Source organism: Molothrus ater, chromosome 1, assembly GCF_012460135.2.
Source record: "Molothrus ater isolate BHLD 08-10-18 breed brown headed cowbird chromosome 1, BPBGC_Mater_1.1, whole genome shotgun sequence".
In the NCBI taxonomy this organism is placed as follows: Eukaryota; Metazoa; Chordata; class Aves; order Passeriformes; family Icteridae; genus Molothrus; species Molothrus ater.
In genome coordinates this window covers 71,235,105-71,251,354 of record NC_050478.2, presented here as the reverse complement: position 1 = coordinate 71,251,354, position 16,250 = coordinate 71,235,105, and the positions used below count along the sequence as shown (strand labels likewise).

The 16,250-nt window shown below is 43.3% G+C and overlaps 1 protein-coding gene across 3 annotated transcripts in view; it reads right to left on the bottom strand.

Annotated features, from left to right (window-relative positions):
- Positions 1-5,228: 5,228 nt before the first annotated feature.
- PIGN (phosphatidylinositol glycan anchor biosynthesis class N) overlaps positions 5,229-16,250 on the bottom strand; it is a 106,824-nt gene continuing 95,802 nt past the window's right edge. For all 3 annotated transcript variants that reach the window (XM_036406804.1, XM_036406803.1, XM_036406805.2), the window contains exon 29: positions 5,229-11,696. In XM_036406804.1, coding sequence (XP_036262697.1) covers positions 11,573-11,696 — 124 coding nt within the window. In that variant the 3' untranslated portion in view covers positions 5,229-11,572. The remainder of the gene's footprint in view (positions 11,697-16,250) is intronic.

Sequence of the window (16,250 nt, the reverse complement as noted above, 5' to 3'; positions counted from 1 at the left end):
AGAAACCAGCACAACATAAAGGAAGATTCCTGAGGCAACATTAATTGGGACTTATTGTGGGCTCTGTTATTGATAATTACATATATTCAACTGCATAAACAAATTGCCAAATCTGTATACAACTGGAATGCAAATAAGGGATGTGCAGTCATGTGGTTTCTCCTACACTGTGAGACCCAGCAGGCAACATGTGCAGCAGGAACAGTTTATGGGTCACTTACAGATGCACACACATGTATATCTGTTCCATGGACCAGCACAAGGCAAAAAGTCCACCCACAGTACCTTACGCGTCAGTTATTTTGGTTTGTTTATTTATTTGCAGGCAAGTTAAAGATGGGGCTAACAATGCATTCTTTTAGTGCTTGCATAATTTAATTTGTTTCATCTGTTGTATCTGAAAATGCTGAGACACGACAAGAATGTAACACTCCCTAAGTGGTAAAGTACTTCTATTTAGTCATTTCAATGGCCAAATGAAAACTTTGTGTTATTTCATGTCCCATACTGCCAGTAAAACCACAGCTGAGCTAACATGCTCCAATCCCTATGCCTGTTTTCCAAAGCACAACATCCTGAGGACATATTCTCTAAATTCCCTGCAAAGGCTTTGGAACCACACAAATGCAGCCCAGAGAAAGAGCCTCATCCATCAGCAAGGCCAGGGTCTGTCTTGGATCCAGCAATAACATTGTACCTTATCGGCACCAGGCAGTCACAACTTGGCAAATGGCACTCACATTGATGCTGGAGGGGGTATTATTTGCATCACTGATATTCCCAGAAACCCCAACAGAGATCAGATTCCTGCTGCAAGTACAAAGGAAATTGCCCTTCATGTCCAGGTAGGCTATTAACCTTTTGGAGAAGGGATTATGTGTGAGTGGGTCATCCTTTCAAACAATTCCCATTTCACAGGGGAAGAACTGACCCTTCTACTGAATGCTGTGGATTGAAGTGGGAATTTTTGTGTCCTGACAGTTTGTTAAAAATTAAATCAAGCTCAAAAAAGTGATCCCAGACACTTTATCAAGGTACCCAAAGTTGCACACTGCGACAGAACCCAGAGGTGCCACTCTTCCCCACTGGCATTTCCCATGAATAGCCAGTCCCTCCCCACCTTTTGTGCCTCCTCTTTAATCAGAGAAAAATAATGGAAGTGCTCATGCAGTGTTGCATCCTCTCTCTACTTTTGCTTTCAGGCTCCCCAGCATCTGATCATGGGTTGAAACAGACAGGGGGGACATTCTGCTTAGATGATTTAACCAATCTCATGCAAATGTACTCGGCAGTCATGGTACCCATTGTGTTTTCACCTACATAATGGCCAAGACAACTGAATATAGCTTTTTCCAAGGATAATAGCATTTTTATGCATTATTCCTTAAAGCTTTTTGTGCTCACACACTGAAAAACAGCTCCAGCTGAGGAATAGCTGAAGTCAATATACTCAGTCTCTGTCCAGGTAATTATGCATCCTCCTCCCATGCTAGGTTAAGCAAATATGATAATGATAGGAATCATTAACATGTCTATTTCCCCTCCCCCTTTTCTTACTTTCAGCACATGCAATGGAAAACCACAGTTAAACATTTATTATCATGTATTTTCTGACATATATTGCCTACTTATCCTGCATCTGAGAAACAGGAAGGATTTTGCAGGCAAGACAAAAGAACTGGTTTAAACCAGAAAACAATACACTTACCTCTCCTGAATTTATGTGATTTACTGATTTCTTAATTGTCTGAGTCCAGAAGAAAAGGACAAAAAATCCCCCCCCCAAATATACATTATATGCGTATATATATATATATTTATATATATTATATATATATATATATATTTGTAGTTTCCTTTAGTAATAGAAGCAAAGCCACTCAATAATGGTAATGGAAGAGTTGTCAGCTCCTCTTCCACATCCCTCACCAATTCCCAGGTTAATTTGCCTGATAAAACTCAGGAAGGTATATTGACGTGATAAAATCCACCTCAATATACCTTCCTTCCCAAGAAACCAGGATTGGCCGTGAAAACCAATGTTAGTGGTTTTTTCCCCTCTTCAGTTCTGACCAGGTGTTGCTCCTGCCCACACTTTGTGCATTGACCAATGCACAAAGACTTTTGAGTAAAGACTGGGATTTCAAATCTGACACCAAGGGAGCTGGAGGATTTGCTGGAGGGAGTGGGGTGGGTTGAATATGAGAAGACAATCAGCTCACAGCCACCTGAAGCATTACCTGGAAAAGCTGTAGCAATGTGGCACCTGCACTAACATTCTGGAAAGTCACAACTTCTGTATAGGTCCAACACATTAAACCCAGCTGTAAAAAAGGAATGATAGCAGACTTACAAAAAATTTAAGTACTTGAATTTTGTAACAACCAGCCTTTAACTTATGCTCCTGAGAGAGCACTTTGACTGTTGATCTATCTACAACTGACCTTTCAATCCATTGGCTTCCACAGGCTTTAGGAAATTCCTGTGGATTTTGACAGCTGTTGGCTTATATCCAAGGTCCATGCCTTCAGAAGCATGAAACCCATTTTGATGCTTTAAACAGATATGGAGAAAGCTCCAGCCCCCCGCCTCTCTGATACAAAAATGTGACTGCTTTCATTGTAGGTGTGTCTCATGCTGTTTGATCATTGTTCAGCATCTTTTAAGTTAGCTCCATTAGGAGGAGAAATTGCTGAGGGATTCAGGTAATTTGATGCAAACCTGTTGATTTTGAAAAGAAAAAAGAAATACAAAAAGCCTTGAAGACAGTCTGAATCAAATCAGAGGTAATTTATAATTTTCTAATCTGCATTCATATTTGTTGTGAGAATTTGCAGCCATTCTCTCAAATTGTATTTCCAACTTTTTTTTTTTCTGTCTCCAGGACTTGTCTAGATCCTATTTTTCCCACCTGTTTCCTGGCTATTCAGGCTGGTAACACACTCCAGTAACAGTATCTTATTGCTTAGATCTTAATTTGAGCCCTGGAAAAATATTTTCACCTTTTTCTGATTCTTGTTAATTATCCAGAGCCTATGTTTTGGGCATTGAATCCATTCATATTTATTCCAGAAAAGGAGATTATCATCTTCATTCTTGTCTCCTGAATGAAAGACACCATCACACTGACACGCTTTAATTAAGTTCCACCCTACCACCAAGAACTTCAGACATGGTTTAAGAGATAAATATATATCATCAGAGATAAAATAAATTAAAAAAAATTAATTATGGAGCCAAAAAGCTTCCCAAAATGGAAAGAACACACAACAGCAGCATGTATCACTTTGTGGTGACATAAAAGCCCACAAGGATTGAGTGAATGCCTGGTGAATGCACAGTAGCCACTGCTCCCAGGTATCTGCTGGAGGTGGGATGGGTAACTCGAGGAGCAAGTTACTTTGACAGCAGACAAAAGCCCAAATATTCTCATTTAGACGAGATAAAAGGAGAAAACAGTGGACTTCATTTGTAGTACTAATTTGGTAAATTTCACCCAGATGCATGGAAACATTCCTGAATTGTTACATGGAGACCAAAACCAGCTCCATCAGAATGACCCTCATCTGGGTCTTCAACTTTTGCTTAACACTTGTGCTTCAGAGCAGCTTCTTCATCCTCCAGCTACAGGAACTTCCAAATACACTATAAGAAAGTGGCTTGTAATGGAGCAAAATTACTAACAGGATTCTTGGTGGGTGCAAAATTAATGCTGGAGAAGAGTCTCAATTACTGGAAAATTAAAATACTGTTTGGAGGTTGGGGGCTTTGTTTTCTGGGAGTTTCTTGGGGATTTTTTTGGCCAAATCTCATTTTCAATTAAACCATTTACTGAAAGCAACATTTGGCCAAAGCAGAGCATGATTTTCACAGAACAGCAATGAAATATTTAGCATGTTTATGTTCCCAAAAATTAAAAACAAAGCAGAACAAAATGCACAAAACAAAACATTGTGCTGAAATGGGCAGACTAGATTAGTCTTCTGCTGCAATACCTCTGGTTTTGCCCTTTGTCTGAGAAATGCTAGGCAACAGATAATTCCCACTTCATCAATAGGAGCTGGGGATGCTCCATCTGTACTGAGCTCTGATCTGTTTACAGACCTGCTTACAGCTGCCATCCCGATTTAAAAGCATTCTACGAGAGAAAGCTTTTCCTGTTTACAAGCTCGCTTAGCCAGACTCTGGTCCTCCTGGTCACTTAAGCACACATTTAACTAAAGTGCAGGAGCAGATTCCCGAACTTAAGAGAGGTCCTGACACTGCGAGCAGGGCCAGGTTGTTTGAAGTTAAGCACATGCTTAAGTGCTCTGCTGGATTTTTGCCCAAGCTGCCAATCTTTTATAGTTAATCATTTATCACCCCGCTTATGTTCTGGTAGTTATGCTTCAGTGTGCAAGTATGTAAATTGCTTTCATAAAGCTCCACGCACTGAGCACAAATAATGCTTCCTCAGCCCTTTGCAGTTCTCCAGTCCTGTGACACCTCAGATAGATCAAGCGACACTTAGAACTGGCAAGAAAGTAACTTCTCCCTTAATTAAACAGAATCATTACCGTGTTCGTCTTCTTAATGGTGAGGCACATTCACAGACTTGCAAAGTAAGCAAATAAATAATGCCAGTTAGCTCTAACCTGACAAGTATCACACATTTTGCCTCTAGAAGCATGTACACCAATTCATCTTCCTCCTCCACTCCCAGAGTGAGAAAGGGATCAAGCTGTCAAACCCATCGTAAGCATATCTGCATAACTTTGGCACAGATTAAGGTAAATCACTGCCTACAAGGGTATTTGCAATGCATCACAAGGTAGTTCTCCCAAACACCAGTGACCATTTTAATTTTTCTTTCCCTCCTGAGGTTAATTGCTGTGAACTACAGGGGAATGTCACCTCCACTTACCCGTGCTCTGTTGCTTTGTATTCAGAAAGCTCACAGCTGCTGTGATTTTTCACAAAGAATTAAAATTGCCACAAGGAGAGAAAACATAGTTACTGCCATTCAGTTCCAATATATTTATTGGAATGATAGGCAGCAATGGTGCCTCACTGAAACAGAGCTTTAAAACACAATTAGTTGCAGTTCTATAAATTGCAGAGCCAGTTATTCTGCGCTCCTGCCCGTGGGCCTTCCATGCACCCGCTAATGAAAAGGCTGCTTTTCCCCAGATGTCAGGTACTTTTGCAAGAAATGAGCAGCAGGAAGGGAAAATGACAGAGTCTGTTCCCTTGCTCTGTAGAGCACTTTTTTGTAAAAATTTATTCTCTGTCAAGCAAACTGCCTGAAAAAAACCCCTCAGTCAGCTACATTGTCTAAGAGGAAGCTTGAACACTACTCAGATTGAGTCATATTAAAACAAATTAATGCTGACAGCTGGTCTCACAATCATTACTTGAAAAAAACTAAACCTCAAGCTTTAAGTGTAAATTAACAAAAAATCCAACTCTTAACAAACAAAGAAAGAAGCAGCAATCTAAGCAAATGGGCCCTCCCGTGATAGACCGGCTGCCACCACGACCCACTGAACAGGACAAAACTCGTCCCCTGAACTGTCCTGGGTTTGGGTCCTGGGACTGCAAAATGCTCCTAAGGTTCTCCTGCAGAGTTGGGCTGGCAGATCAGGTCCTGGGCCAACAGGACAACGATTGCTGGAGAAGTAAAGGCAGGAGGGACCCTCCAGGGAAACCCTCATGCTTGGGAAAAAGAAATCTCAGGCAGGGCTCACTGCATGGCTGTTCTGGGATTAGTGGGGAAGTGAAGCCCCAGGAAATTAGGAGCCTCAGACAAATTTAAGAAAGCTTATGTTCAGTTCAGGTCCTGGATGGAGATTTGGCCATCATCCCAAATACTAGAAGGTTTTCCTGCACTATGTAATTCTTTAAAAATTACATGCATGTTAACTTCTTTTGGTTGTAACCACCAGTTAATTACCAAGTTACATTACAGCAAGTAAGTTTGCAGCATTTTGAAAGAAATATACTGTTAAAGTAGGTTAGAAAAGACACAGAAAGATGCCACTTGTATGGAAAAATGCATGGTGGTGAAACAGATATTTTCCTTTCACAGTAGGTCAGATATAACAAACCCTTGATGGAAAATATCCACTCACTTCTGGAGATCTAGTGAGATGGAGACACAAATATCTGAGCAGCTAAATATAGTTCTGGATAGCAGTGCTTTGTACATTAAGTTCTAGTGTCTCTTAACTTAATATGGAAATTGATACAAAAATAAAATCACAGCATTTTCAGAGTCTCTCTCTGCTTGTGTGCTCACCGCAACTCACACCACCAAATTTCAGCCTCTGTTGAAATTACTTTGCAGTTTTTGTCTTGCACTGCCTCACATGCCAAGAAGGCAGAATAATGATGTCCATCACTAAAAGGCCACCTCTATTGAGATATATAAAGGTTACTCCACAGAAAGTCAATATGAGAACTGCTCTGAGAATGCCTTGTCCTTCAGCATTTCCACAAGAGCGACAAGCTAAGTTTAATTAGAGGAGTCCAGGTCTTGGTCAGAGGTTTCCCCAGCCCTAAATGCCAGTGGTTCACTTGTACAATGTTTGTTACTAGACATATGCCCTTTGGATCAGCCTGTGGTTGCTGAAGCTTGGAGCCAGGCTTGGGCAGGTACTACTGGAGCTGCAAACCCCTCGAGAAGGAAGAGGGGGCAGTGGGAACAGTGAAGAGCTGTGGTAGTGACACGTGGCTTTCTCATATTTCTTCTACTTTCTCACTTTGAGGCAAAAACTTTGGACCCAGGTGTGATTGCTTTTGCAATGATTTAAATTTAAATTTAAATTCCCAGGCCTGACTCTACATTACCCTGTCCCTCACTCAACCGCTGGCCTCAGCATTGGGCATGCAGGACTTGGTGGCTGTACACTGGGTCACAGGACAATTCAGGTCAGGAAGGGCCTCCTTGCAGCAGAGGTGACACCCCAAGAGGAAGGGTGCAGATGGCAGGAAATTCAGAGCAGAAGTGGGCTCCCTACCTGGCCATGTCTCACTACAGTCACAGGCAGCTGGGGGGAACTTGGTCTGGTGCTTTTTCTCCCCATTGCAGAGAAAGCACTGGATGATATCCAGCCATTATTAAGAGGTTTGTCAGCAGTACTGACCTGGGCAAAAGGTAAACCTTTAAGTCAACTTCACCTTATGTAACATTAGAGGCATTTGCTCTTACAACTCACATGGAAAAGAAAATGCAAACATAACAAGGTGTGTTGTCATTGCCTTTACATTATCCACCTTCAAAGTTAGAAAGTTATGCCAAGCATAAGTCAATAAATAAACAGACAATGAAAATATCAACAAGCTTGATTTCAAAGGTCATGGGAAGAGGGAGAATGCCATGTTTTCAGCCTTCTTCTTCCTCTTTTCAGTCCTCAAATGTTAAAATACTGTGCCCTGCCCTGGGGTGAGGAGGGAGATCTTGCAGGAAGCAGCTGGATTCAGAGCCTCTATAAGCAGATGAACTGGACTCAACACTTCACATCCTGATGAACACAACTAGTCCAAGAGAGGCCAGAGAGGACTGCAAATAATTTGGTGACTGCAGCTCACCACAAGCCCTGTCTCATGGATGGATAATCAGGACTGACCTGGGACTGTACCACACAGCTGGCAGCTCTGCAAGCCAGGTTCCCAGACCTTACCCAGCCACAGAAGGTCACCAGCAGCTTTCCAAAGACAACACACAGGAGAAGACAGTTTTCCACCTTCAGGCTGGATGAAGCCATGTGATGATGGAGAAGGGGGCATCTGGAGATGTCCCACCACTGTGACACACAGCACACCCCAGAGCAGGTGCAACACAGAAGTTCTTCTTTCCCTACCACAACTATTGCTCCCAAAAATATTATCTTCAGCTGGCTCCTGCTCACAGTGCCCCACATCTATCAGATGCAGAAGCATGGCACCCTCCACATTCTCATCCTTTTTGCCAAAGACATCTCGGTGAAGTATCCCCACCATTCCAAAGCCATGGGAAAAGGGTCTTCAGGTTCACACAAACAATCTGGAGAAGTAACGAGCATTGCATCCTTACAAATTAGCTGGGGTCGTAAGAGGTGAAAAAACATTTGCATTGTGGCTTCTCCAAACCAGACACTGCAGTTTAAGGTTTGGGTGAGACCATGAATGTTCATTCATATCATTGTTCTCATTCAAAAATGTGAAGACTGTACCAGACTTACAACTAACAGGCACGGCATGCATCGAAATCGCCAGAGCTTGTAAAATCTGATTTACTCTGTGAGGGAGAAGGGGAAGTTATTTAGTTTGAGTCATAAGAGGTCTTGATACAATCTAGGCTTCATCATTTCTGAAAAAACAGCTCACTCCCTGGGCAGATATCAAAAGGCTGCTGTGTACAGCTTTGATAACAAAAAAACAGAGAACAATTCCTAGTGCTGAAGATTACGAGACCATTGTATCAGCTGCTCTTCAGTATAGTTTCTCTTGCATTACACCACCTGTCTTTTCCAGCCTGATGTTTTCATCCTCTGAAGCCTCACCTGCTCCAGTGTCAGAGTGTGCAGCTCTGCTGCAGGTGAAAGAAGGCAGGCAGAAGAGCTTGGGGTAAATTCTGCCTTCATGTCCTTCACGTGGTGCTGGAAGCCTCTGCTGGCTCAGAACCCCCTTCTGTCACCTGAATCCTGTCAGGACCCCATGAAGAGGGATGATGATGCTTGAAGACCCACAAGTAGAACAAAAGAAAGCTTAAACTCCTCCAAACACAGAATTTTACTCCCTACCATAGCTGCTAAGGTTGGGGAGGATGTTTTATTGCCGATGCCATTTGTTTCTGGTAAACACACATCTGTGGGAGGGAAGAATTGACTTTGTCACACACCCCATGGGGCTGTGTAAAGTAGCTGAGTGGGAGAATTTTTGACACCTCTCCATGCTGGAGTCAACCCAGAAGTGTGGGCCAAGACTCTGGCAAGAGCCTCCCCTGGGGAGACACGAGAATAGCACAGCCAATCCTGCCTCTCCATGAGAGCTGCTCTCCAGCACTCCTGTGGCCTCTCATAGAAACTGAATTCACAAATAGCACAGAGATGCAAGGAACTGGAGGGGGAAAGGGAAAGGGCAGCCGAGGTTGCTACCACCATGGCCAAACCAGAGCAAATGGCAAACAAGAACAAACCCCTGCAGAGCAGCACTGGGGACAAACAACACACATATTGCAAATTGCATATTCCCCTGTGCTCATTGTCCCCTTTCTTCTCTAACAAGGAATGATCTAAGAAACAAAACTCACTTTGTAGAAAAAGGTGCTATGGAAACAGTAAGCAGAAAGAGTAACTGATGCAGGTTGTACTTTGCACGTTCATTTCCACTCGCCTTCATACCACAGTACACAGATTATTCCTACCACCACAGATGAGCAGCACCAGATGCAGTGGGCTGAGATGCTGTTTTATTACTAACCCCCGTGGTAAAAAAAAGGCGTTAGGCTTGAACTCCTCTGCATTCTCCCAGGGACCCTGCAGTGCCAGCAGTATCTACCTCCCAATAGGTAGGACATCCATTTGGTCTTGTCATAAATAACAAGAAGTTTTGATGAGCTTGCAGAAGGTGTGACTTATGGGGTGGCAGCCATGCAAGTCCCACATTCCCAATTTTTCAGTCAATTACTTCACTCACACCAATACCAGCTGTTCAGCTGCTCCCATGAGTGAATTTGTTCTACAAACAGAAGTTCTGCAAAGCAGTCACTCCAGCAATGGAGACTGGGATGGTCAATGGCTTAGAGCTTTGTGTACTGAAGGGAAACACTGTGGCCAGAAGTCTCAAGACATCAGCTAGGGCACAGAAAGCTGAGGATGCAGTGAGTACCCACAATGACAGAGTCTATGCTGTAGATACTTGTGGAGTGAGGCTAAGGTGAGGATAGCTCTCCACAGCAGACACTCACTGGATCCTGGAACAACTGTGGCACATTCCCATGCCTATACACAGACTGTGCTGTAGTGGCAACTTTCCAGCTGCTCATGGCTGCTCCTTGCCCTGGCTGTAGGATACAACCACCAGCACCAGGCACGTGTCCACCTTTAGGTGTGTAGTCTGCAGGTACAGCCTGTAACAAATGCAAAATATCTGCTGTAACTGAGGCCAGCTGTGAGGCAACATGCCCAATAAGACCACTGGACCATCACCTAGTGGAAAAAATTACTCCCTTAACAGTACTCAGATATTCTCACAAGGTACTCTGAAGCTGCACTGATGACTGCAGGCCCGTGATGCCATTTTTTTTCTAGTACCTAAGAAGCAGATGGAGGTTTGTAACTGGTTTTTCCCAGCCAAACTTCCTGCAGAGGGATGACTAGTTTTCAGAGTGTTAAGAGACATGTGACCATGGCCAAATGCCAGATGGCTGGAAAGAGCATTGGAGAAGCCCCCATGATGGATGTGTAGCCTTGGCTGCCAGGATCATGCACCATATGTATCAGCTCTTGGATAGAAAGGCCTGGCTGCCACTTGGGAGTGTGACACAGGGATATTACACAGCACAATTTTTAGTGATGCCATCATAGAATAGGCCAGAATGAACAACATTTTTTCTTTTTCTTGCTTCTCACTTGTAATCAGTAACCAAGGAATCTGCATGAGATTCATTGTGCAGCCATTACTGATGCTTACAGTAATGGAGCAGAATACAAGTGGAAAGAAAAACAAGGAAACAAAAAAAAAAGCCTCCACATGGCTTCACTTTCTGAAAACTAGCAAATCCAGCTGCAGTTTCATGACCTCTTTGTGCTGATCTAACTCTGGGCTGCTATGGAAACAATCAGCCCTAACCTTCCTGCCCACCCTGTCATGAGCTAGCCCAGGGAATTTGACTGCTATTTAACCAGCTTCCTTTTCATTTGGATCATGAGTATCAGCCTGCCCAAGCTCAGGAAGCAGCAGGAGAGCCCAGTCAGCAGCAGCAATTCACAGCAGGATGAGCTGAAAGACCTTGTCTTACAGCAACAGCCTCACAGCACACCAGCCTTAACTTGCCTCAAGATATGCTCACAGGTACGCTGACAGGGCTGGCAAAAAGCACGGCCCATTTTGGAGATATTCCAACATATGCGCCACATCAGGTACACACAAACCAGCCATCTGCCCAGACTGATTCCATCCATTCCTTAGTCTGGGAGCTGCTTATGCAAGACATGAAACTAAGCTAGAAGTTTGCAGACTCCTAATGAGAGCATGTATAAACAAACAGCTGGCAGCCAAGTTATAACAACAAAAAAAAGAAAAACACCCCCCCAAAAAACACAACCCAAAAGACAGCTGCCTATGTATTTTAAAATAAGAATTTTGTTGCTGTTGTCATGTTCAAGAAATGTGTACACTTGAAGAATAATCAGAGGCTTTTTTTAATCCCATATTCCCACTGGTATCTAAATGGCAAGCCTCAAATGCAAATTTCAGTCATGTGACAGCATTTAATCTGTATCAGCACAGCACTCCAATTGCTGGATGGGATTTTGGCACTCCAGTCCGTTAGCCCTTATTTACATTCCAGAGCTGGAGGTTGCTTCAGAGGAAGTCTGAGGATGCTTCATCACATGGAATGGTGCTTATTCCTTCTGGGAAGTCCAAGTCTCCGTGTGGTTAACAGCTGGGCCAGTCCATTCATCACCATCATAAATATGGTCAGTGACATCACCAGCACATAGTGGCTGATGCTGTAAGGAAGAGACAGATAAAAAAAAGTGAGAGAAAAATACAAATTTGCAGAGTAAAGAAAAAAAAGCCTGACATAAATAACCCTCTGAATATTTCTTTTTTTTTTTTCCATTTTAAGTAGGCCTAATTGTTCACCTAGGATGTAATTTCATATACACTGCTCTTAGAAGACAAGTAATTATAGCAGTCCTGTCATGTAAAAACCCAAGTTATGACAAAATAAAGTGGTGGGGACAACAGAAAACACAACTGAACATACACCAAGTGAGTAAAAGTACCAGGTGTACTTTTCATTCAAATGGATAATTCAGTATATGTGAGTGAAACAATTGCAAAACTTTCATTTGCTGTCAACTATAACACAGAATCTAGAGAGAACTTGCCATCCGGCAGACATTGCTTGGTAGTAAGACAACTCAGATATTTATGTCAGATGAAGTGAACTTTTCTAGAGAAAACACTATCCTAGTGACAAATAGCTTTAAGAAAAAAAAAAAAAACAAAACAAAACAACAACAACAACAAAAAAAAACCAAAAAAAAAAACCAAAAAAAAAAAAAACCAAACCAAAAACCAAAACCCCACTACTTTGTCACTGAACATTGCTAAAATCTGTAGAATTCTGTGCTGTAGTAGCACATGCAAAGATATTAAAGAGATGAGTTCAAGAGTGGCTAATAAACACAATATGAAAATGCAGCTTCTGGGTTAGGATGTCCTGAAGCCACTAAAGCCACCTGAAATGATTAAAAGTCTGACAAGCAGTGAGCTTGTTCTCCACTTGCTCAAATTCTGTTACCTGAGGTTCACTGGTGTTACAGATGGGCTATTTAGGGTCAGACTAAGATTCAGTCCAGGACATTCAGCATTCTGTGTTCAATGGGTTCAAGGTCCATTTGGAATTAAATCTGGCTAAGGATGTCAAGAATAACAAGAAGGGCTTCTTCAAAGACACCAATAACACCAGGAAAACTGCAGAAAATGTGGGTCTGCTACTGAATGGAGCAGGGACCTTTGCAACAGAGGCTGCAGAAAAGGCTGAGATACTGAATGCATTCTTTGTTTCAGCCTTCACTGCCAAGGCTATCTCTCAAGAACCCCTGACCCAGGAGATCAGGGGGAAAATCTAGAGGAAGGTAGACTTTCCCTTCATGTGGGAGAATTGGATTACAGGCCAATTGGATTCAGTCAAACCTGACATCCACATGTGCAGGTGCTTCCTCAGCAAGTTCACTGATGGCACAAAGCTGGGAGGAGTGACTGATACCCCAGAGGGCTGTGCAGCCCCTTAGAGGGACCTTGACAGGTTGGAGAGATGGGCAGCAAAGAACTGCCTGAGATTCAACAGAGGCAAATGCAGGGTCCTGCACTTGGGGAAGAATGACCCCAAGCACCAAGAACAGGCTGGGGACTGACCTGCTGGAAAGCAGCTCTGTGGAGACAGACCTTGGTGTCCTGGTGGACAATGAGCTGTCCACAAGCCAGCAGTGCATCCTGTGGCCAAGAAGGCCAAAGGTATCCTGGAGTACATTAGAAGAGCATTCTGACCCAGCCCCTCTGCTCAGCCCTGATGAGGTACATCTGGAGAGCTGTGTCCAGTTCTGAGCTCCTCAGTACAAGAGAGACAAGGAGCTCCTGGAGCAGGTCCAGGGGAGGGCTAAGAAGATGATCAAGGGACTAGAGACTGGAGCATCTCTCTTCCAAGGAAAGGCTGAGAGAGCTGAGCCTGTTCAGTCTTGAGCAGAAACAAGTGAGAAGGGATCTCTTCAAGGTCTCTAAGTATCTGAAGGGAGGGTGTCAGGAGGATGTATGCAGACTCCTCTTGGTAGTGCCAAGGAACAGAACAAGAGGCAATGAGCACAAACTGGAATACAGGCAGTTCCACCTCAACATGAGGAAGAACTTTACTGTGGAGGTCACTGAGCACCAGAACAGGCTGCCCAGAGAGGCTGTGGAGTCTCCTTCCCTGGAGAGCAGCCATCTGGGCACAATCCTGAGTAATGTGTTCTGGGGGACCCTGCTTGACCAGGGAGGCTGGACTAGGTGACCTCCAGTGGTCCCTTCCCACCTCAACCATTGTGTGATTCTGTAAGATCTGAATTGGGTACTGTTAATGTAAACCACTAGTCATTCAGAAACCAGAAATCTTCCAAAACCAGTGACATTTCAGGTTAGAGCTACAGAGGAAACACTGTTGCAACCATTTCCATTATGCATCCAGTGTAGCTTTGGTTTTTCTTGGGATTACTGAAGAAACTAGCACTCTGACATGAGAGGTACCCATACCTCCTGATGCACCCATACCTATTATTCCAAAGTAGATGGCTCTTTAGGACAAACAGAGTAACTTCAGACTCGATGAAGTGTGAGTTTAGTCACAAAAAAGGATTGCAAGGAATGCTTGCTGGCTTAATGACCTGGAATTTCTGCCAGAGGACTCATTCAGTTTAAGAGTTTAGCCACAGAAGAGCAGTAAAGCTCATAATGCCGACACTATCAATCCTCACAACCCTGAGACTGTGACAACTCTGGCTCTAGTCTAGCACAATTTAGACTTGTGAAGTGGAGAAGCACCATCTCTCCACAAAGCTGGGCTGCTAACCACTGTGAGAGAATAAAAGTAATCCAAAAAGTTCTTCCACAACCAGGGTGCCAGAAACCAAAGGACCAAACATAGAGAACATGACAACAGAGTTGATGCATGAAAAGGCTGAGATAAAAGCTGTAAGATTTTTCTGTTTCAGTTGAGTCTGACTAAAACACCTCACAAATGCCTTGCTCAAATGAATAGTTTTAAGAAATCAATTAGAAAAATCCACCATCATAAAAGGGCTCAGACCTCAATGAAGATAATGAGTGGCAGAGCAGCCACGTCTACAAGGGCCAAGCTCCTGTCCTGCTTCTGTGGGGAAGGTGTAAGAAGGGACACAGGGGGAGCATGAAGTCAAGCACAAAGCCTCCTGTCACCTGGGCAGCGCACCTTGGACTTCATAGTTCATAGCACATTTACAACAACAAAGATCAACTCCCTCAAGAGCTGCCCTTGAAAGATCACCTGGGTGTGTTACAACTTTGGTTTCAGTTCTCCATGGGAAAGGACACATTGACAGATGAAACTCAAACTCTTGCTGCAGTTATCTTCATGGCATAATGTGGCCTTGGGGACTGTACATTTACCACAGGTAGATAAGGTTGCTGTTCCTAAGGGAACAGCCACTCTGGTAAACAGCTGGACACCTAGTGTCTCCTGCCTTACTGGTAACACTTCAGCTTTCCTTCTCACCTGGCACCAGAATTCTAGTTTTTCATATAAGCAGCAAACACCACTTTCCTTGTAACCTTCAAAGAAAGTGTGAATGCAAAACCTGAAAATCACAAGCCAAGCAAAGACCCTGCCTTTATTCCCACAGATACCCCAAGAACATCACAAACCATGTATGGCCCTTAGACAGACATCTGAGTTCCTGTGCACCCCCCAAAAGGAGCTCTTTCAGATGTGATCAGGATTTGGCAGGGCACAGGGAGGGGCTTTCTCAAAGCTAAAAGGTCTCTTCAAACTCTCCTTACCTGCCTGTCAGTTGAGGGACTGGATCCTCCATACTTTTGTAAAGAAGAGAGTGTTGCACACACTTCTCCCTTGCTATACTGCACATGTCTGCATAGTTATGCTCCTTTAATAAAATATCAGACATTCAAATATATATATATATATAATGCCATAGGGCACAATAAAAACAATTTAAATCTGGTTGTCATGTTAATTACAAACAGCCAGCATCTCTGGGGCTCTCAGCAACTGGCACTGCACTGCCTATGGGCAGCTCTGCCTGGTAAAGTACTTCTTAGGCTGGGGTAATGCTGTATTTAAACAAAGAAAACCAGACTCTTACAGGTATATGCCACAACAGCAGTGTCAAATCTTGATCCCTATACAATTCAGAACCTGTACCCTTGACTGGATATGTAGTTACAGTGAAGGAGGTAATTCTCAAAACAAGCTTTCTGCATCAAAAGTCAAACCTGAGCTAATGAGAAGGAGTAGAAAGATTCTAGGCTCCAGGCAAATTAGATCCATGTGGAGGAAGAAGAGCCATTAACAGATACAAGAGAAGAGCATAATGGGGCACAGTGGGGCAATGCTTACAAAGGATGAGATGGCAGAGGTAGCAGGTGTGGGGGATCATGGATGATCTATGGTAAGGTGGCACTGTTCAATGGAAAGGTGAGTGCCCATGTAGGTATCAATGTCAACAGGCAAAGCTGGTGGTAGGAAAATTTTTTAATCAGGGAGCAAGACACCTGTTTCAGTGGCAAGGAACCACAAGGAGAACATATGAGGTACTACCACCTCTTGGCTCTGTGACAGTGTATATTGGTGAGAAAAAAGAAGATGAGAAGAATCTAAGATATTAAAAAAATCAGGGGGATAAGCGGTGGGAATCAATCTTGCTCCAAAACTTGGCTTTCTCCCAAGACAGGCTAATTCCTAAGATGACAGACCTGATTAGAAGCTGGAAAGACAAGAAGATGGAGTAAGTCACCATAGCAATTAA